Source organism: Oryza glaberrima, chromosome 6 (genome assembly GCF_000147395.1).
Source record: "Oryza glaberrima chromosome 6, OglaRS2, whole genome shotgun sequence".
Lineage (NCBI taxonomy): Eukaryota > Viridiplantae > Streptophyta > Magnoliopsida > Poales > Poaceae > Oryza > Oryza glaberrima.
In genome coordinates, this window is record NC_068331.1 from 1,805,489 (window position 1) to 1,828,073 (window position 22,585).

Consider the following 22,585-nt stretch of genomic DNA (forward strand, 5'->3'; position numbering starts at 1 on the left):
ACCAAAGTCATTCATGGGGAGGATGCATGCAATCTTGCCCTAGCTAAGCAGGAGCATGACAGAAAAGGTAAAAGAGAACCCATAGCAGGATTAACATTTGTCCGTGTAACAAATATGACCAAGCCTACAGGCAACAGCTAGTGACTAGAGACTGGAGTGCTCACAGCACCACACAGGAATAACAAACTTGGTTTATTTTAGCAACATGGTTCTTCACGATAAGGAGGCATGCAATTTTCAAAACACCAAATCAGCTCTTGGCACTAACAGAAGGGAGTGCCTCCCGTAAAGATCTGATGTTAACATGCCAAAAGAAAATCATTTACTAGGGAAACTACAGCTGAGGCTTTAGCATGCATAGCTCCATCCACTTGAAAAGTTGCTCCACCTTGCTAATGATCAGAGTTCAGTGCTTCCACCGTTTGGAAGCGACCTGCTTACACGACATAACGAACTTTTATTATAATCAAAATTAAGCAAGATACGACCAAAGAAGTGCGAAAGGGACACTTATTTTTTTCCCTCATATTATGGTGGAAATCCATAATCATTTCAGCATCATAATACTCATACTAGTCATGCACCAAGTTTCACCACAAAGGAATCACAGAATTCTTGGCAACTGAATTCACCACAAAGTAATCACACAACACTCATTCAGGAGTTGGTCATATGTGTTAGGTTGCATGTCCAAAATTATTGGCTGAGATAGAATCAAAATCTTTTGAAACTTTGTGCTTTTCTCTTGCAAATCAGAGGTTGCCTGTCCATAATAACTACATAGCCTTCCAATTTGCACAAAAAAAACTTTAAAATACCATGTAGTAGATCCAAAGCAATACAGGTAGCTTCTAGATCTGCATCAATTCATATATTATCGCTAGTAGTCAAAACTGTACGTGTATTTTATTGGAGTCATATCCAGCAACTAATTTAGTGGTTACAAAAAGGAGACTTCCAACAGTCAGGTTTGGCCTCGACAGATGCAAAAGAGTGAACTACAAGTATACAGTTAAATGCTTGTTCCATGTAATTGGAGTACTGATCTGGACTGTATCCCCTCTACCAGGATTTAGATCAAGTAATCAGTACATCTGATATCAAGATGCGAAGCATGGCCTAGGACAATGCAAGTAGCCATCCATAAAGCCCAAGCCCAGACTTAACCTAAAATCCATCCTCAGCCCATGGATCAACTGCCTAGTAGCTCAGTGGCACTAATAGTAATAGGAAATGCCAATGCTCAGAACTTAAATACTGAGATCAAGTTTGATTGCCATAAATAAAATATAAATGGAAAAGTGAACATTAAGAAATCCAGTTGCAAATTTCTGGCTTCTCTATTATTTACTCAATTAATCCTTCCGCTCACAAATTTCTGGCAAGATTCGGTCATAACTTTTAAAACTTTGACCATCAATTTATATTAGAATAAGTTCAAAAATATTGCTATGATACAGCCAAATCAATGAGTACTATTTATTTTTGTTTTTAAACCAAGCATTTGATAAGTTATTGATGGTCAAGTTTGATCAAATCATGTCCTAAACGCTATGACCAGAGTATGAAAGAAACTTACAAAGATCATGTAAATAAAGCCCACAAACAGAAAATTATAAACAGCATGCTATCGCATTCCCATGCAACTGATGGAATCTTGTCCCAACAAAAGAACTAAATCAGGAATACTTGAATAATTCAGTCCTCATTCGACAAATCTCAAGTTGCAAACTTACTGGCAGAAGATTACATTTTTTAAAGATGCAAAACACTGTGAAATGTAATTGATGTAAAGAAAGATGAGTAAATTAAGACAGGATAAAACATATTTTTACGAACACTTTCAAGTAATAAATCCATTCTAGTTCAGTTTTGTAACATGCCCATCAAACTATCAAAGATGTTCAAACATAAGGACAACTTTGCTCTGTCCAATTCTAATAATGTTGCATATTATCCTTGTGTGAGTGCTGATGCTTAGAGGTGGAGGTATAAGAAACTTTTTGGTTGGATACCTCCCATAAAACATGAAAAACTAGTTTGGTTTGATGACCACACGATTGCAAAGGCTTTCATAAAAGTATCAGTCGAATTGCTTAGTTGTATGACCCTAGAATGCCTGCACAGTTATCCAGTTGTCGATAGAAGCAAAGGACCAAATATTTGCATAAATAATTGTACTACAATCAGATATATCACAACATCAAAATCTCTATTTAACAATATACTAGATAGTAGTCAATGATCGTAGCACCCAGCCACCCAACAACATAGAAAGAAATGCAAATAGATGAAAAGAAAACATGGTATTTTCAACTTAAATTCAAGTTCACGACGACAATGTGTGCTTTGAGTTTTGACTAGTGAAAACTCCAGCGACCTAATCTCCCAACCCTACTAAATTTCAAAGCATAAGGATACTTTGTTTATGCCGTGTCCTCAACTCCCCATCATAGTCCTAGTTGGAAAAGCCAAAGTACACATACAGCCAAAAGCGGACAACAGAACTACAGAAGAGAACACTTAAGCTTGGGCAGTTCTATGAATATACATGCTAAATTTCCTAACGACCAAGATTACTCATCAATATCTAAGCATACACAGACACGAGAATGCAATCAATGCATGCATGAAACAGTTTGATAGGTAAATGTCAGGCGATTTACACAAGTAAACAAAATTAAAAGAAACTTATTGCAATGCTCTATGTACCACAAACTTTAGTTCCTCTTTGGAATTAGGAAGCATTGTACATGACAACCTCAAGTCTGTTATAGAATGGCATTTGTTTCTGCACTATGAAACCAAATGATGCTACAAATAATAGTACCGATAGATGCAGATGTAGAGCTAATGTAGAAACAGTCTGGACTCAAGACTCAGAGTTAGCACTAAATGAATAAACAAACTGAATCATAGTCAACTTCTTTTACAAGAGAAGTAAACATCTAGATACAACATTTGCTACAAAGGTACAATCAGAACAGCTCATCTCAATGCTTTTAGATTAGACCAAGGCAAATCCAAGCTGCTGCATTTCTTAACACAAACACAAGGTTGACCATAACCAGTTACAGCAAGAAAAATATAACTAACTTGAAATGAAAAGAAAAGGATATGGACTAGATACCAGTCTATACCATTTGTCCTTTGGAGGCACATACAATATCTGTATCATCAGTGGCAAAAGAAGGGACCGGCAATTGTAAATCCTCATAGCTCAAATTCATCATCCAACTTGAGTGCCTCAGCAGCAGCCTCCTCCTCCTCATCGTCAATCGCAAAGTACGGGTTATGCACCTCAGGCCGGAACTTGTATCCAGTGAACACATAGAATGCAAGGGTGGCCAGCTCCTTGGCCACATAGCTGGTCCATTGGTACCGGTACGAGGTGATGGTCATCAGCGCATAAACCACGACACGAGTGAAGTAAATGTAGCAAATTACAACCACGTAGTACTGGCGGAAAAGGGTCAGCTTCATGAGATTCACGGCCGCCTTCCCGTCAGAGCGAGCAGCCTCGCGGAGGTTCTTGATGGACCACACGATCGGGAAGAGCACAGCGCAGCAGCAGATCACATCGACCAGCAACAACACCTGCTTCCAGGTGACCCAGGCCCGAGCATACGGCCCGGACTCATCAATCACCACCTGCGCAATGTTGGCCACGACTTGCAGAGGGATGACCACCATAAGGACCTTCTTCTCTCGGTCAGCAAGGTAAGGCTTGAGGAATGACCAGCCGGTGCCGATGAGCACAATGAGCGTGAACAGCGAGATCCCCTTGAGGAAGCTGAAGATGTAGAAGAGCACGTCCCAGCCGTGCGCCGTGCCAGTGCGCTCGATGTATGACTTGTCCTCGGCCTCGGCGAGCAGGTTGACCGCCTTGAGCACGAGCACGGCGAGCATGAAGTAGTGGATCCGGAACACGGCGGCGCGCTTGCGCAGGAGTATGGCGATCCAGCCGGCGGCGAGCGCGGCGTAGGCGACGCCGAAGAAGCCGAAGATGGTCGGGAGCGCGGTGGCCCCCGCGGAGAGGTAGGAGCGCTCGCCGGTGGGCGGGTCGACGTTGTACATGGCGGAGCGGACGTCCATGGAGACCTTGAGCCCCCCGCCGAGGCAGTTGGCGAAGACGAGCGTGTACTGCCCTGGCTCGGAGACGGGGAAGGCGGTGGAGAAGGATGATGAGCGGGCGACCTCGACGCCGGCGGGGTTGGATGGCGGCCTGAGGCGGTCGAAGGAGTAGGCGAGCTTGACGAGGTCGGCCTGGAGCGCGCAGGTGACGTCGAGATCCTGCAGCTGGCGGAGGACGTGCACCCAGGCGTCGAGCGTGGAGAGGAAGAATCCCAGCTGGGAGAGGTCGAGCTCGGAGGAGGCCGGCGGGTCGAAGGCGATGCCGGAGACGTTGAGCTCGAGGACGCCCGAGTGGGAGAACCCGAACTCGTCGAGCGGGATGATGCTCCGCGGGTCGCTCCGGATCACCGTCTCCCGGATCTCCGCCGCCGCCGGGGCGGCGAGGAGGAGGAGGAGGAGGGCGAGCGCCGCCGCGGCGGCGAGCGGCGAGGCGGCGACCATCGATCCGGCGGCGATCTGGGAGGCGGCGGGATTTGGGATTTGGGATTTGGGGATTTTGCGGCACGGGTTGGGTTGGTCTATGGCGTGATTTGTCGGCAAAGCGAGCGAGCTCGGTGGTTCGGGTCCGACCCGACGACGACGACGACGAGACGCGCGCGCTCTCTCTCTCTCTCTCTCTCTCTCTCTCTCTCTCTCTCGTCAAGCCTCTTTTATTTTATTTTCTGAAAAGAAAATTTTTCTTTCTTTTCAAATAAAATCAGATTTCAAATGCGTTGGTTAATATTGGTATGGTGAAATTTTGCACGTATTTATGATTTTGAGAATGGGGTGGGCACGTTCTGGTTTCAGATCCGTGGTGGTTAGCTTGTTTAAAAGGATCTCAACTGGAGATTAAGGCTCCGTTTTGTGGCATTTTGGGGAGAGATTTTTGTTCACGTAAAATGACAGACCTCATTAGCACATAATTAATTAAGCATTAATTATCATATATTTAAAAAATAGATTTATTTATTTTTTAAACAACTTTTATATAATAATTTTTTAAAAAAAACACACCAATGTTTGAAAAACGTACTAACAAAAAATGAATAACAAATAAGTTGAAGTTTAGGGTCGAGAAAAAGAAGAGAGTTTGTAGCGAGGGATTATTGTTGTCTGAATTGCATGCTTCGAGTTAGTTGGGACTTGGGAGTGGTGGCTCAGTCCCCAACTTGACGTTGATGGATTAGTTTATACACGGCTTGATGATGCATGCTTTGATTATCAGTTCTAGCTACCGAATTATACTTGTATAAGTACTCAATTCTTATAGGCCTGATTTTTTTTGCCCCACTTGTGTGTTGTTGAAAGATCCTCAGCCATCGCAGTCAGTCGAAACTCCAGATGACTAGGCTGGCTGGAGTTCCAGCTTACACACAGATCATGTTCCAGCACAATTAAATTCCATTATCTAAAAAACACAATTAAATTCCAGCTATACAAATTATGCTGCTAAAGATTTGCTGAACTTGCAACCCGAAGGAGTACATTGTCTGAAGAAACATTGCTGATCAGAGCAATCACCAAAGAAGATCAAACAGAATTTGGCCAGAGGTGACATTGAAAATTTGAAATACACTCCAGGTGCAGTATCATGGTCACTTCATGAAACTATTGTGCAGTAAATTTTGTGCAAAAATGCTACTGAGGTGCAGTAAAATGACCAGTGCATAGAACATCTGTTGTCTAAAAGTGAAACATAAGAAAAACAAATACTCCTCTAGTTAAGAGTGTTGTGACTGTAGTGCAAACTGTGCAACAATTGAACCTGCTTAAAAAAAAAAACTTTTTGCATCTACACTCTAAAGTATGAATCCTGATTAATGTTGTATCCCAAATTCCCAGTGTTACAAACACAAGGAGTTCGTTTAGGCATTGAACTCTGAATACTCTGCCGTGTGCATCCACAGAAGCCAAAAAACCTGGTTTTACTCATGCATCAACAACTGGGAAGTATCCCAATCTACCGGAAAAACCTGTTGTTTCCTTCTCTCTAAAGGCATCAAAGCACCAAAATGACCATGGTATGCATCATTCTCTTCGCCTCCTCAAGCTTTGGCTTCTTCTTGCTTCAGTTCACTAATCCTACACAGGTCTGAAAAAAAGCTGTCACACCCAGGGGATCTTGTTAAACTGTTCATAACTGTTAAGCATGCTGAATCCTAACCTGAATCCAACGTGCATTTGCCTATCGAATCTGAATCCTGATCGGTACTGTACTCCAAATCCCCAATGGGTTCAAGCCTGAACCGTACTAAGGCTGAGTTTGAGAGAGGGAGATAGAGAAGATTGGCGAGATACGCAAAATGAGGTAAGCTATTAGCGTATGATTAATTGAGTATTAACTATTTTAAATTTTAAAAATGAACTAATATAATTTTTAAAGCAACTTTTCTATAGAAATTTTTTTGCAAAAAACGCACCGTTTAGTAGTCTGGGAAGCGTGCACGCGGAAAACGAGTCACAATCTCCCCAATCTCCTTTGAAACAAAGCAGCCAGAACTCTCAAATTCTCGATGCGATTTACCAATACAATCTGGAGGAATCCTATGATGCATTTTGAAATATGAATTCAAATTAGCGCTGTGATCTACGCTTCGCTTCTACTGGGGGGTGGTGAGTGATGGTGCTTGTCGACGAGCTGCTTCACCCGGAGCTCCAGCTCCCGGATCCTCGTCGCCCACTCGCGCCTTATCTCGATCGGCCTCGCCGCCCCCACCGCCGCCAGCTCGCCGCCCCGCCGCTCACCGGCGTCCTGCCGCCGCGCCGCTGGCCGCGCCCCCGCTCTCTTCCTCCTCTTGGCCTCCTTCGCCGCCGCCGCTCTCTGCAGCGCCCGCAGCACGTCCGACCCCCGCAGCTGCCCCGCGGGCTCCTGCTCCGGCGCCGGCGAGGAGGGCCGCCGCCCCGAGGCAGCCGCATCCTCCGGCTCCGGGTCTGGCTCGTCCCGCGCGTCACCGAAGAAGTTGGCGTCGATGCGGTCGTCGGCGGCGCCGTCCTCGTCGTCGCCGCCGCCGTCTCCCCACGAGCGGTTGCGGCGGGAGCCGCCGCGGCGTGGCCTCGCCGAGACGGCGACCAGGTATGGCTTGCGGCCGCCGGAGATCGTGGCGTCCGGCCGGGGCCGGACGGGGAGGAAGAAACGTGCGGTGGAGAACATCAGCGATATCTCTATCTCGTGCTGGTAATTTGGAAATGGGAATGAATGAATATCTCGGGGTTAAGGCCACAGGAGACTATAAACATGTGTTTGGTTTGGGGACTACGTGGGATGGGATGAAACCGTTCCTGATTTTAGAGATGGAGTGATCCCACTTATTTGTTTGGTTTATAGGATGGAATGATCCCAGTTTTTTTGTTTGGTAGAAGGAATAGGGGTAAGAATGAGATGAACGACGTTTGGAGACGTTAGCGCACCACATCCACAGATCCACTCCTAGCTTGGAGGAGCGGCGAATGGCTGGCGGTGAAAGGAGGAGCGGAAGCGCAAGCGGCGACCGGCGGCGGGGATGAAAGGAGCGGCGAGGAAGGGAGCAGGCACAGGCCGAGCGACGAACGACGGAATGAGGAGCTGTGCGGGCGGGCGGCGGGACCGGCGATTCGGCGAGCGCGCGTAGGGAAGGAGCTTCATGAGCGGCCGGAGCGGGCGGGAGGGCATGGCCGGCGACTCAGCGAGCGCGCATAGGGAAGGAGGAGCTTCACGAGCGGGCGGCGTGGCCGGCTAATCGACGAGCGGGCGGAGCAGGCGGCGACTCGGCGAACAGGGACCGGGGGAGGGAGCTAGCGGCGCCTGGGGAGGAAGCGGCGTCGGGGGAGGGAGTGCGCCGGGGAAGGGAGCAAGCGGAGGAGGACGGATAGGCGGCCGTGGCAGCGCCGCGGCGGAGCCGAGCAGGAGGCAGCGGCAGCTGACGCCGTTCGCTCGGTCGAAGTGGGATGGATTGGTCTGGCTGATTTTGGTGGACCACTTCGTCTCGGATCTGAGAGGAATATTTCTCTCCAGGACTAACCCATCCCATTCGCCTCTCTACCAAACATCCCTAAAAGTGGGTTCATCCCATCCCATTCTATCCCATCCTTGCAACCAAACACTACCCAAGAGTGCTCGTAGGAGTAAGCACAATACTACTAGTATCTTAGCCATTCCCGTCGACTCGCCGGCTGGGGCGAGTTCGCCGGAGCTCCGGCAGACGGGGAGACGAGGAAGATGAAATGCAAATCACACAGGTTGTAGGAGGGCTCTTTTGTAAATATCCAACGCTTGTTACTTTACAGCCAACCCCCTAATCCAGACCGCAACTACCTGATCGAATGGCTATCCCGTTTACATTTGATACTTGAATTTTACATTTGAAATCCCGTTTATCACAAACTTTACCAATTCAGTCCCTATTTGGGACCGAAACTTTACATGTTAGTCCATGGAGATGCGCTCGATATCACTACATTGTTCTACTCTACGCGCCGAGCGCTCGATCAGAGGAAGACATCATGCATCATCATCATCATCGCACATCCGCAACTATATTTATTATTTTTATTATAACTTGTAGAAATTGAATTTAAACTTGCATGTTTGTAGAGTGATATATTTCGTATTAATTTATGTTGTTAATTTTTTTAATAAATATTCAGATGGCATGTAAACAACTAGGGGGGTGTCCCCTCGAGGGATGAAAATCCACGTCCCAAAATCCATTTTGATTGTTAGATACATACATTACCTACACGACGCAAAATTTGCAATGACGAATCGAAGACGCACAAAATCTTGGACGAACACCTACTGCGAGGCGGCGGCGATGGGGACGGCCTCGAAGAGCTTGGCGAAGTAGAACTGCGTGGAGATGAAGCCGCGGTTGGCGACGCGCCACCCGGCGTCGCGCAGGGCGTCCTCGATGTCGCGCTCCGAGTGCAGGTACGCGCGCGTCGCCTTCGATGGCCCCGGGAACAGCTCGCCGACGCGCTTGAGGAAGTCGAAGTAGAGCGTCCTGGGCGCGAAGCTGATGAGCACCCGCTTCTCCGCCAGCGACGCCAGGTGCCGGATCATCTGCTTCGCCTCCTCCCGCGGGTAGTGGATCAGCACGTCGAGGCACACCACGATGTCGTACTTCCCCTCCAGGCTCTCCAGGTCGCGGACCTCGAACCGCGGCATGCGGAACGTGTCCGACGCCGCCATGGCCGCCGCCTCCGCCTGCCGCTGCGCCTCCGAGACCATGGCCGCCGAGATGTCGGAGGCCAGCACGGACGCACCCTGCGACGCCAGCGGGATGGCGAGGGAGCCCGTGCCGCACCCGGCGTCGCAGACCGTGGCCCCGGCGAGCGGGACGGGGGAGTCGCGCAGCATGGAGAGCGTGGCGGCCACCGTCCGGGCGTGGCCCTCGCGGATGTCGAGCTGGACGCGGTTCACGCCGTCGGTGGCGGAGCCGTAGATCTTGCGCCACCGCTCGAAGCCGGTGGAGTTGAAGTAGGCGCGCACCGCCTCCTTGTCCCCGCCCCCCGCCGCCTCCGCCTGCGCGCGTCGCCGGCGCTCGGGGTCGGAGAGGGACACCGCCGCGGCCAGCGCGGCAGCCGCGGCCGCCGCGGCGGGCAGGGAGAGCGGGGGCAGGTCGGCCGCCGGGGGCAGCGCCGCGGCGGTGGTGAGGGCCTTGCGCTGGGGGTGGAGGAGTCCTACACGCGAATGTGAATGTGGATGCCGCGGAATGAGCGGCGGCGGCGAGTGGACGCGGGAGAGCGGCGCGGTGGAGACGGCGGCGCGCGCCATGGTCGGAGCGAGGAGTGAGGGGGGATTTCCCTTTTCCCGTTCGAGTGGTTCGCGGGTGTTGGAGTTGGGATTCTGGGGATAGGGTTTTTTCGGATAGCCCCCTCAACTACCCAAATATTCACTGATAACTCTACATTACCTTCATTACTGGGCTAAAACTGTTTCTATCCAACAAGCCCATTATAGGCATGGGTTATGATGACCTTATGATTTTTTTTTGAACGACTCGTACCAGATCATATTGACGATGACCTTATGATGGGCTTCACTTGAGTTCTAAGATGCAGAAAAATATTAGTGGAGTAAATCACACTTTGAACCATCTTTTATTTTGTATTACCCTTAACTTCATTGTTCTCTTTGGATTACCTTATCTTTCTCTTTTGACGATATTTATGCTTTCTTTTTAAAATTTTGGGCCACCCAAACTCTCTTCGTGAGTACATCAACAGCCTCAACACACATTGACACCTTCAATACCGATTATCTCTCCTATGTACATGCAACTCACATCTTTGCTGGAAAAAAATGATGTGGTTAAAAAACATTAGAGTAAATTTCATAAAACTACATATACTTTGCATGATCTATCACAAAACTATAGATTTTAGAACTAGTTTCACAAAACTACAGATTTAATGTCTTTGTTTATCACAAAACTACAGGTACTTTGAACACTATATCACAAAACTACAGATTTAAGAACTTGTTTCACAAAACTACAGGTTTAATATCTCCATTTTTCACAAAACTACATGTTTAATATCTTCATTTATCACAAAGCTACAGATTTAGTGTCTCCATTCTCACAAAACTACACGTTTTAACAATGCTAAAACCTGTAGTTTTGTGAGAATGGAGACACTAAATCTGTAGCTTTGTGATAAATGAAGACACTAAATGTGTAGCACTATGATAAACGAATACACTAAATCTATATTTTTGTGAAACAAGTTCTTAAATCTGTAGTTTTGTGATAGATTGTATAAAGTACCTGTAGTTTTGTGATAAATGAAGACACTAAATCTGTAGTTTTGTGAAACAAGCTCTTAAATCTGTAGTTTTGTGATATATTGTGCAAAATACCTGTAGTTTTGTGAAATTTACTCAAAACATTATGATAGTCTGAAGCGTAATAAGGGTACCGTGTATATTCTCTGGGCCGTAAATCCTAATGGACCCTTCGTCTTGGCATGAAGGAGCAAGAAATCCTTGGCTGCTATTTGGCCCAATCTAAAATATAACGGGCTAGAAGATCTGTAAGCTGGGACCTGCGGCCCATCCAGAGTTCCTGATATACACTGTCGTCCTGACTTTCTGTTTAGAAGATGTCTTCGTCAGAGTTCCTGACTTCTGATAAACCAACCAATCGTCAGAATCAAATTAATGGAGATGTAAACAGAAGTTATCAGCCAGCTAAATAATTGGAGAGATTACACACTCCAGTGCGTACAAACTCATTAGAATTTTTTTTTCTTCGAGGTAAAAAACTCATTAGAACTTTTTTGTTCATAGCACAATGAACTAATCCAGTTTTTATACAAAATGACAAATAGACACCCTAATTGTACTAGAAAAGAAGACAGAAAGAGAAAGAAAAAGAGGAGAGGATTCGTTGGTTAAATGGAGGTGGAGGTCTCTTTCGCTCCATGGGAAAAATTAATTGGAAGCAGGGCCCGAATCAAGCAAATCGTGCCTGTCACAAGCCATGCAATTATATGCGAGAAATTTAACATCCCCATCAGAAACCAACTTCTGCAGCTTAATTAATTCTGCCTCGACGTCCATATATTATATTACAGTTCTGACAGTATATAGTGGAGCTACTAGGAGTACCGTCCAAGTTGGTCCCAATCATGCAATAAATACAGAGAAGAAAGAGCTGTATAATCAAAGTACACTTTATACTCCACTACAAGAGAAGAAGAAGAAGAAGGAATGAAGGGAAACGACTATATATATTGTATGTATTTAATTACTCCTGCAAATATATGGATATTGTTTCCCTTCAAGAAAAGAAAAGAAAGAAAATATATATATTTAATTTATATGGTAGAATATATTGCTCATCCTAAAATAGGGCAGCATCTTCTTAATTCTTCTTCTTCATGCAGGGCAGTCGATCGTTATTGCGAGTTCTTGTTTAATTTACCGGCCATTAATTAACTAACTTGCTTCTCTTGTCTCTGCTGTGCACTGCTGATCAGTATAATACGTACATGTCGCGTATAGTGCTGGAGTAGTAGCGTGTAGCATGCAGCTCGGTGCTACTCGCCGTCGCCGGCGGCGGCGGCGGCGGCGCTCCGGCGCCAGATGTCTTCGAGCTCGGTGGCGAAGAGCTTCTCCTGGCCGACGATGATGGTGATGTGGTCCTTGTGGTCGTAGACGGTGACGCGCGCCCGGGGCACCCTGGCGCCGACGGCGAGGGTGCACTCGACGGGGAGGAGCTCGTCGTCGCGGCCGTGGAAGACGGCGACCTCGCAGGCGAGCTGGCCGGCGACGACGTCGAGGTAGCTGTCCATCTTGCCGGCGCTGCCGCAGATGATGTTGTGCAGCGTGTGCCACGCCGCGTTGTGCGTGTGGCACATGAACGCCTCGATCAAGAACGTCCTCATCCTGCACCACCACCACCAACCTCACATCAATTAATTCGCCATGGATCGATCGAACTCATCTGTTAGAGATATTGTACTGTATCCTGTTTGGTTTCCTAATCCTATCCTGATTATGTTTCTATAAGTCGGTTATAAAGATAAGAATGTACAGTCCCTATATGTACTCGTGTTCGTGATCAATCTAATTATCGCGTTAACTCGCATACACTTTCATCATCAACATTCAGTGATGGATTCAGTCAGACAGCACAGTGCAATTCACTGATGATCGACAGTGAGACAGAGGGACGAACTGCCAGGGAAGAAGATCTTTGCCATGGCAGCACTTGCTACCCACCATGGCTGGCCATAACTCATTACACTTCGCTGTACTTGCACAATCCAGTAATAAAAATGGTGGTGGCAACTTCGAACCAACTTAACTGCTAGATCTCTCTGGCAGGCCATGCCAACATGCTAGTAGCATATATGCAAGTGGTGTGTGGAACTGTGGATGGCACCATTGCCATGGCCCATGACAACCCCACATTGTGTGTTTGTGTGTGTGTCCTAAGCTTGTGGGTAACCTTCCAGCTTAGTACACTAGCTACTGTACATGCTACTCATCACTCATGTTGCTTCGACTGACTGCTACTGCCACACTGTGGCCCAGTTTGATTGTTCTCAATAGATAAGTAAATGATGCATTATCTCATTGTCTGATGACATTCGAGGGTACAACCGATTGAATTAACTGTTAGTGCAAAGTTGAAAAGTTATTTTAAAATAACCTAAGCAACTTATATATATAAAGTTTTCAAATATTTGCGTCTTTCAGGGGCTTGGAAAGTGTGTTCGCGATAATCTATGATTTGGAAGAGGGAAAAAAAACTATACCTAAGAGAAAAACAATGGTAACTACCAATATGCAAAGCTACCTCTAACTAGTTAATTATACCTTCCATGCATTTTTCAGAATTTATTATCCTGTGTGGTAGATCATGCAGCACTAAATACAAAGTTCAGAACTTCAGATATTTTCAGCTTCACTACCGTTTCTTCAACAGCTAGCTGGAGATGTCTGAATAATTGAGAAAAGGTTTTTGGAGAAATAATTGAGAAAAGGTGGCCCTTTGGAATCAAGAAATGTTGTTAGGTGAGTCGATCGATCAGCCATACGATTTCACAACCGAAAAACATTTAAGAGAAGGTGTATGGTACTAGCCATTGCATGCTAGTTACCATCGCCCCAACTGCACGCCTCCTCTGCTTACGTTTCTTCCCGTGAACACACCACACACACAATCTATCCTGCAAAACGGCAAAGCCTAGCTAACTGATTCCGGGGAAATGGACGCCTCTTCTTCAGAACCAAGGCCGAAAGAAACGTGCAGAGTTTCCAAATTTTCTCCATGAAAAACACAACTCCTTAAATTGATCAATCAATGGTTCAGTATTAATCTCTCTCCAGCTGCGCGTATGTATAGGACAGCATGGAAAAACGGGTGCAAAGAACTGAAGTTTTTCTTGAACTTTAATAAAGTTAATTTTACCATTCTTGAGAAGGTATACCACATTTTCCATTGTAGGTATTTCAAGGTATTAATTTTTTTAGTGTAAAATTTAGGTATCTTCAGATATTTTCTCAAAAACAGTAAAATTTCTCTTAATTAAAAAAAATAGATTGTGAAACTGTTCAACCTACTGAAGAAACCGCAGTCTTCAGAGGTAAAAATCTCAAAACTTCAGTAAAAGAGGAGATAAATTCTATTTTTTTTCAGATCAGATTTCTTTTGTGCAGAATATAAAAATCGATGAGTTCACTAGCTTTCCAGATTCTGAAGCAATATGCAGAACTGTTTCCTATGATTTGTCGACAAATAGCCTGTGGGTCATGACAGAATGGTTTATGACGGTGCAGTGAGCCACCGCCATTTTAGGCACGTCCCTAAGCTCTCTCTACGCGAAAACCCTCTCCTGCCCGTAGTACTGTTCTCCATCCATCGTTGTCATGGCGAAGAGGAGAAAATCATCGTCTGCAATTCTGCATGATGCGTACGAACGAAATGAGTTTCTCCATCAAGACGGCCATTGCTGCAAACTCGGCTTGGGTGAGTTAGCCAGCATGTGGTACAGGTACAGCAAACTGACGGTGCCGGCCTGCCTGCCTGCCTGCCACCAACTGCGTCTGGTACAGTAGCGGAGTTCTTCGTCAGAACTGTAGCTAGGTTGCTTATTATGATCGGATTAGCTGGAATCGCGGGGTATTAATTCTGAAGGACGACAAACGTGAACCTATTGTCAGAGAACAACATTGGAGGTCGATCATTTAAGCAGGCGACAGCGATCGATCGATGGATGGATGGAGAGAATGGCATAATTTTGGGTTATGGCTCGAGCACTGACACTGTCCAAGGTCGCTGTCGTCTGATCTGTTTGATTAATTTCTCTCTGTTTCTTACAGGAAAATGGAATGGTGGTCGCCTTAATTTAATCTCTGCTTTTGCTGCTAATACTCCATCTTATTCAAATTCTGAACTTTTCACGAGCAAAAAGGTACAGGTAAACTCTTCTTTTGGATTAACATTTAGTACTGGATGAAGTGTACGTTTAGGACAGGGAAGAAAAGGGCATCATACAAAGCAGGGCAATGGCAAGAAACCGATCAAAAGGACGTAGTACGTCAACCAGAGAAAACTTGAGTAGCCAGCATGAGTAGAAGGCTCACACTAGCTGTCGCACAGCTGTTCTTGCTCATCTACCCATTTCACACGAATTCAATACCCAAAAAATGTTTTTTAAAACCCCTCATTTCCCCAAAATTAAAGTAAAATAAGTTCGTTTTTTAAATACAGAATATAGAAGAGAAGGTCAGAGCATGCAGGAGTGCAGGACAGCAGAACAGACAGCCAGGTGGCTGCAAGAAAGCAGAATTTAAAAGAAAAAAATGGAGATAGAACACTAAAAAATACTAACCATTTCTAACTTACATAACTAAAAGGTGGAGAAAGTACTACTCTCTCTCCGTCCCATAATATAAGGGATTTTGAATAGATGTGACACATCCTAATACAATGAATCTGAACAGACCGTGTGTCTAGATTTGTTGTACTGGAATATATCACATCCACCCAAAATCCTTATATTATACGACGGAGGGAGTATATAGTTAGAAAATATTTATATACTTAAGAAGGGAAGTGTGGGGTTTACCTGTTGCGGGTGAAGAGCCTGAAGAGGCGATCCCAGGTGCGGTGGTGCCTGCAAATGGTGAGGCAGATGGTCCGGCTGACGTGCTCGTACCAGCACGCCATCGACGCCCCGAACGCGATCGGCGGCCACACCCGCCGCGGCGCCACCCGCCGCATCACGTACTGTGTCGCCGCCCCCGCCTCCTCCTCCGGCACCGGGAAGTACGGCTATTCACCACGTTCACCATAGCGTTAGCAATCTCGTTCTATCCATCAGGGTTCAAATCAAATTCTATTATTTTTTTTTTAGAAAACCCAACTCGATCGGTTCAAATTAATCATGTAGTGCCTTGAAAGTAAACTAGTCACTACCGGTAAACCAATTAAAGCGACGAAAATAAATTAAAGTGATCGTGTGATGATTTATGATGGGAACATGTGTTCTCTTTCGTGGAAATGTACTGGGCAAGTTGGTCAAAATGTATAAAGTAGACTGGAGTTAGTTAGGGTGATGGATTCACATGCATATCTAGCCATGCAAGAATTGATGAAGTGAAGTGTCAGTGATCTCACTGTCACCTCGCCGGCGGTGAGGGTGATGGACTGCGGGCGGCGGCTTACCGGAGCGAGGAGGGTGAGGGACTGGACGGCGTCGGGGTATTTGACGGCGAGGGCGAGGGCGAGGACGGAGCCGAGCGAGTGGGCGACGACGTGGAACTTGCGGAGGCGGTAGCGCTGGAGCACGGAGCGCTCGATCATCTCGACGTGCTCCCGGAGCGTGTAGAGCGAGTCCGCCGGCTTCGGGCTCCGGCCGAACCCCAGCAGGTCGACGGCGAACATCCGGTACCTCCCCTTCGCCGCCTCGCTGAACGCCGGGAACACCGTCTCCGTCCAGAACACCGACGACGATATGAACCCGTGGACGAACACCACGTCCTCCGTCTCCACTCCACCTGCAATTCGCATTCATGTTAAGGTTAAGCACATCGATCGTCTTCTTCAGCTCCGGCGATCGACGTAGAGGTGGTGTGTGTGTGTGGATTACTTGCGGTGGTCGGGGATTGGACGTGGACGTAGAGGTGGGAGGAGCGGGAGGAGGCGCTCCATGAGTGGCAGACCTTGCAGTCGCAGTCGGACCAGCAGGGGGCGGCGTGGCGCGGCGGGCGCGGGGCGGCGCGGCCGATCTTGCCGCGGATGAGCTCGGCGATGGCGGGGCTGACGGTGAGCGACGGCGCGGCGGGGCCGGACTTCTTGGTGGCGTCCGACAGCAGCGAGGGGCGCACGTACAGCGTGTCGGAGACGTCCTCCAGCTGCATCTTCGCCGACGACGGCGACAGCCGCACCACCTTCGGCCCCGGCGCGGCCGACGCCGACGCCGGCGGCACGAAGATGGCGGCGGCGGCGCCGTCCCGCGCCGCCGCCGAGCAGTAGCACGCCTTCCACTCCGCCTCCACCGCGTAGTCCACCACCTTGTACACCACGCACAGCACCATATCCAGCAAATCCAAGAACGAGAACACCACGAAGCTCACCACGCAGTTCACCGCGCCGAGGAGCGCCACCGCCGCCACCCTCCAGCTGGCGGCAACGTCGCCGGCGCCGGCGCCCATGGCTGCCGCCTTCTCCTGCTGCCACACACAGGCAGTAGTGGCAATGTGCATTGCCGCGGCGCGGCGCCCGGTGCAGAGGAGTGGACAAGGTAGATGAGCTAGCTTTTTGTAAACGAAGGGTTTAAGTTAAACTAACTCGAAGGAGAAGAAGAGAGAGAAAAAAAGGCGCGCAATTAAGCGCGGTTGGAGGCGGGCGGATGGATTGGTTTGGTTTCTTGCGGAGGAAATTTGTGTGGGAGATGGGGCAAAAGCAAAGGGGGGTTTGGTTGGGTTAAATAGAGGAGGAGTGTGGGCTTGGGTTGGGTTGGGACTTTACCATGATGGATGGATGGATGGATTTCCATGCTGTTTTCTCACTGGCATTTATTTCTGATGATCAAGTTACTAGTTATATGCATTGCAGTTGATCATCATCTGGGTTAACTTCATTTATTAGTTCAACTTGCAAAAAAGAAAAAAAACTTCATTTATTATTTCGAGTATTTGAGGTAGGAGGGATGAATTTGCTCAAATGTGTTTCTCACTCTCTTTTTTACGGAAATAAATAATCTCTCTGTTTAGATCCTGCTAAAATCATATTTCGTTATGCTAATAATTCTAATCCTTAGAGTGGATGTCCCCTTTATACTATTATTGCTCAAATTCAATGTAAATAGTTGTAAACATTTTTTCTTTAAAATGATAATATAGATCATATAGTGACATCCAACACTTGATAAAATCAAATTCTAAATCAATCTCCACATTGATAAAAAAAAGGGATAAATTTAAGTTTTAATAGTACTCGTACAATTTATATTCTAGATTTATATTTTTCTATCTTGACGTGCGAAATAAGTTTAGACTGATTTATATGTTGTATGAATGCTGCTACTTTTTTTTTAAAAAAACACATTTTGAATGTTTTTTTAACAGATAAGGGTTCTCTTTTCAACCCTCGAGGGTTCACAAGACTTCTCCATTATATTTACGTGTCATGATTCGAGAAAAACTTATAGTTCTAAACAGAGAGATCTGTTTTTTTTCTTCTTTTCTCCTAGCTAAGGAAAAGTTTGGCGGAACCACGATATTTTCTAATTAAGGTGGCACTTACTAGTTGGATCAGTTTCACTGACCGGCACAACTAGCTAGGTGCAGAGAATGTTTATATTTGTCGCATGATCTAGCTAATATATAAGATGAAAATTGTAGCTGTATTTTTTTAATAACCATGTATCGATAGCTCTTAATAACCGATTAGGATCCTGTGCCCTACGGCAAAGGGTCACAGTGGACTGGCATTATGGCCAAATATCTTGCCCAAATGATCAGAAATGAGGCCTAATTCAAGTGCTATAATAAAATCGCCATGGGACCAAAATTGTCATTTTCCTCTTACTTTTATTTCCTCACTGATTAACATGAGAATATCATTCTGTTCTTTTCTGATTCTGAATTTTTAGATTTTTCATTTGCACACTAAATAATTCAGACAACCACATAATGGAAATTAATTAGTGTGTGCAATGCTTTGAACAAAAAAAAACTACAAAAAAATGTATATGGCAGAAAATAACCAAGTAAAAAGGAATCTTTGATAATGCAAGGTAACCACCAAGAATTTGGGGTTGGCATGCCCAACTAATTAATCTAGACAAATTTAGGTTGGTGTCCTGCTCACTAAGGCACGCCTAAACAGAAGGATGATTCCACATTTGCGTGTATAAATTGCACACACTTCGTCATTATCGAGTATCATTCGAAAGGCATGACCTGCGCAGTATCTTCGAGATACTTTGTACTATATTCCTTCCCAACTTTTTGCAATTTTGTTGCATTGTAATCCCTCTCAACCGTTCAATATTAGGCCACATGTCTAAATCCCAAGAATTTTACCTTGTGCCACGGCTCGAGCTGACGTACCATAGGCCAAGGAACGGACACCACCGTCTATTTTGACATGAGTTCTGCTCCTGGTTATAAATATTTGATGTTATTAAATTTTCATTAAATTTTAATATTCTAACGATCAATTATGTATTAGAAAGTTTATAAAATCTAAAAAGTTTATGATATTAAGATAGTAGTACCTTTCAACACAAATATATGTATATTATTTATTTTAAAGTAAGCAATTGAGAAATTATGGATTGTTAAAGTTTGAACCAACTCTTATCCTAACATAAAATATATCTGAAGGGATACTTGATTATATCACATGATAAAAATTTGTAAAGATATCTATAAAATAAAAGGGGCTTACCAATATCACTGTAAAGATCGCGGCGCCGTGTTAGGCCAATGGTTGGCATGTGCCGCATTTCGAAGAAAATTGTGTGATTGTTGGTAACGCTCACGTGATTAGCTATTGTACCTTTCAGTTGTACATATATATTATTAGCAAACCAAGTACATACTCTCCCTATTCACAAATCATAGTATTCTAGACAATTAGTCTATTCACAAATATAAGGACTTCTGTAACACTATATGCCCAATCAATCATATCTTTTTTAAATTTCTTTTCATATTATACTAACCAAATTTGATTGAATGAGGGGACACCAAAGCCTTTTTCTCTTAACCTTAATCTTTGCTAAACAACGTAGAAATGCTGATACTTGTGGACCGAGGGAATATTGTACTATTCCCATCCTAAAATATAACAACTTATAGAGCTCAAATTTCGTAGCCAATATAACAACCTAGTACTTATAAAAGATGACACTTACCACTAAACTACACATGCTACCCCTACTGCCCATTGGCTTTATTGTAGCCCTGGCCCAACTAATCCGGGCCTATACCTCACCCAAGCCCTATGCACGGAAAACGGAGCAGTCTATTAGTGCGTGATTAATTAAGTATTAGTTTTTTTTTCAAAAAGGATCAATATGATTTTTAAGCAACTTTCGTATAGAATTTTTTTTGTTGCAAAAAACGCACCGTTGAGTAGTTTAAAAAGCGTGCACGCGAAAAACGAGGGAGGGGGGTTGGGAACCCTGAGAAACAAACTCAGCCTAGGTCTTTTTGCCCCTCCTTGATAGTGGGGCCAAATGCTAAAACTTTCTATATTTTGAAACAGTAGAATACTGAAGTTTCTCACACAAAATTTCTAGTTCATGCCACCATGTTTCATTCTAGAAGTGAGATTCCTATTCAAATGTATTCTCATAGACAATGGTGGATCTAGGAAAGATTAATAGGAGGGCCTAAACAAACTATACAAAATCATAGCCCCTCTTCTAATGAATGTATGACATAAAATTTTAGTGGGGTCTTCATGAGGCTCTCATGGTTACAACATGGGTAGTGGGGGCTCGAGACCCCACAGACCCCATGGTGGATCCGCCACTGCTCGTAGATACTTATTTGCTATTGCAAGTTTGAATTAAATATGCATTTTGCATAGTTGTAGTGGACCCTTTGTTTTTAGCCAATTTTTCTATACCAGCTCAAGGTTAAGTGGAATCGCTATGCCGATTAAAATGCCATGGGTTGTTGGTCTTGGCAATGGACTCGGTAACCAAGCTCCTAGCAAGAGTGGCTAGCAAGGACATTAGCACCGGAGGCTAACCGCCATGTAGCTAAGGCCACTCACATAAAAATGCTTTTCTCCCACAATATAAGTGGCTTCAAGTGGTGTCTTTAGTTTTCATGTCAACTCCTTATATTTTCAATTTTACTCCACACATTTATTTTCCATTTACATGTCAGTCCAAATTTTTACAACAAAAAATGCTCCATAACTTACAAACAATATAAGTCTACTACTTCCCTTCCACTCACAACCATATTCAGTCCCTCCTTCCCTCACACTCTCTCAATCGCCCCACCCTTCTTCAGACACCAGCGGTGCTTCTCCCCTCTCTATTGCCGATGTCACCTCTTTCTCGGGTTGTAGAGCTGCGTAGATCGAGGCAGTTGGCAAGGGAGGCGCTGGCGGCTCAGCAAAGGAAACAAAAAGGCAAAGAGGGTGCCCGCATGTGGTTGAGGTGGTAGATCGTGGCACCGTGTCAGGCCTACGGTTGACATGTGGCTACATAGACAGAGGCGGTTGGCGAGGGAGGCGCTGGCGGCTCAGCAAAGGAAACAAAAAGGCGAAGAGGGTGCCCGCATGTGGTTGAGATGGTAGATCGTGGCACCGTGTTGACATGTGGCTACGTAGATTGAGGCGGTTGGCAAGGGAAGCGCTGCCGGCTCAGCAAAGGAAAAAGAAAGGCAAAGAAGGTGCCTGCGTGTGGTAGAGATGGTAGATCGTGGCACCGTGTGAGGCCTACGGTTGACATGTGACTATGTTCGAAGAAAATTGTGTAATTGTTGTTGGTACCGCTCGCATGATTAGCTATCGTACCTTTCAGTTGAACATATATATTATTAGCAAACCAAGTACATACTCTCCCTATCCACAAATCTTAGTATTGTAGAAAATTAGTTTATTCACAAATGTAAGGACTTCTGTAACACTGTATGTCCTATCAACAGATCTAATTTAAATTTCTTTTCATCTTATCCTAACCATATCTGATTGAATGAGGGGGCACCAAAGCCTTATTCTCTTAACCTTAATCTCTGCTAAACAACATAGAAATGCTAATATTTGTGGAACGAGGGAATGTTGTACTCCATCCATCCTAAAATATAACAAATTATAGAACTCAAATTTCGTAGCCAATATAAGAGCCTTGTACTTGTAAAAGATGTCATTTACCACTAAACTACACATGCTACCCCTACTACCGATTAGCTTTATTGTAGCCCTGGCCCAACTAATCTGGGCCTATACCTCACTTACCCTAAGGAGGCAACTAGGTATTTTTACCCCTCTCTCCTTGATAGCTGTGCCAAATGCTAAAACTCTCTATGTTTTGAAACCGGCAGAGTACTAAAGTTTCTCACACAAAATTTATCTCATGCCACCATGTTGCATTTTAGAAGTGAGATTCCTATTCAAATGGATTCTTGTAGACATTTATTTGCTAAACTAAATATGCATTTTGCATAATTGTAGTGGACCCTTCGTTTTTATCAAAATTTTCTATGCCAACTCAAGGTTAAGTGGAATCGCTATGCCAATTAAAATGTCATGGGTTGTTGGTCTTGGCAGTGGACTCGGTAACCAAGCTCCTAGCAAGAGTGGCTAGTAAGGACATTTAGCATCGGAGGCCAACTACCATGTAGCTAAGGCCACTCACATAAAATGCTTTTCTCCCATAATATAAGTGGCTTCAAGTGGTGTCTTTAGTTTTCATGTCAGCTCCTTATATTTCGATTTTACTCCACACATTTATTTTCATGTCACCCAACGTGGCTCCCTTACAGGTGGTTCTATGTGCCCACATT

At 45.4% G+C, this 22,585-nt stretch overlaps 4 protein-coding genes across 4 annotated transcripts; all 4 read right to left on the bottom strand.

Moving 5' to 3' along the window:
• On the bottom strand, positions 1 to 4,761 carry LOC127776806 (protein CANDIDATE G-PROTEIN COUPLED RECEPTOR 7). Its single transcript, XM_052303354.1, has 2 exons — positions 3,141 to 4,761; positions 1 to 433 (listed from the first exon to the last, which is right to left on the bottom strand). The coding sequence occupies exon 1, from the start codon at positions 4,573 to 4,575 to the stop codon at positions 3,214 to 3,216; it is 1,362 nt and encodes a 453-aa protein (XP_052159314.1). The 5' UTR covers positions 4,576 to 4,761; the 3' UTR covers positions 1 to 433; positions 3,141 to 3,213.
• Positions 4,762 to 5,593: 832 nt separating this feature from the next.
• On the bottom strand, positions 5,594 to 8,269 carry LOC127778048 (uncharacterized). Its single transcript, XM_052304692.1, has 2 exons — positions 6,281 to 8,269; positions 5,594 to 6,208 (listed from the first exon to the last, which is right to left on the bottom strand). Exon 1 carries the CDS (start codon positions 7,265 to 7,267, stop codon positions 6,704 to 6,706), a length of 564 nt encoding a protein of 187 aa, XP_052160652.1. The 5' UTR covers positions 7,268 to 8,269; the 3' UTR covers positions 5,594 to 6,208; positions 6,281 to 6,703.
• A 426-nt stretch (positions 8,270 to 8,695) lies between these two features.
• On the bottom strand, positions 8,696 to 9,954 carry LOC127778047 (magnesium protoporphyrin IX methyltransferase, chloroplastic). Its single transcript, XM_052304691.1, has one exon. The coding sequence runs from the start codon at positions 9,866 to 9,868 to the stop codon at positions 8,888 to 8,890; it is 981 nt and encodes a 326-aa protein (XP_052160651.1). The 5' UTR covers positions 9,869 to 9,954; the 3' UTR covers positions 8,696 to 8,887.
• Positions 9,955 to 11,612: 1,658 nt separating this feature from the next.
• On the bottom strand, positions 11,613 to 17,496 carry LOC127775360 (probable lysophospholipase BODYGUARD 3). Its single transcript, XM_052301586.1, has 4 exons — positions 16,699 to 17,496; positions 16,275 to 16,606; positions 15,676 to 15,881; positions 11,613 to 12,484 (listed from the first exon to the last, which is right to left on the bottom strand). Exons 1-4 carry the CDS (start codon positions 17,312 to 17,314, stop codon positions 12,136 to 12,138), a joined length of 1,503 nt encoding a protein of 500 aa, XP_052157546.1. The 5' UTR covers positions 17,315 to 17,496; the 3' UTR covers positions 11,613 to 12,135.
• Between the last annotated feature and the right edge of the window lie 5,089 nt (positions 17,497 to 22,585).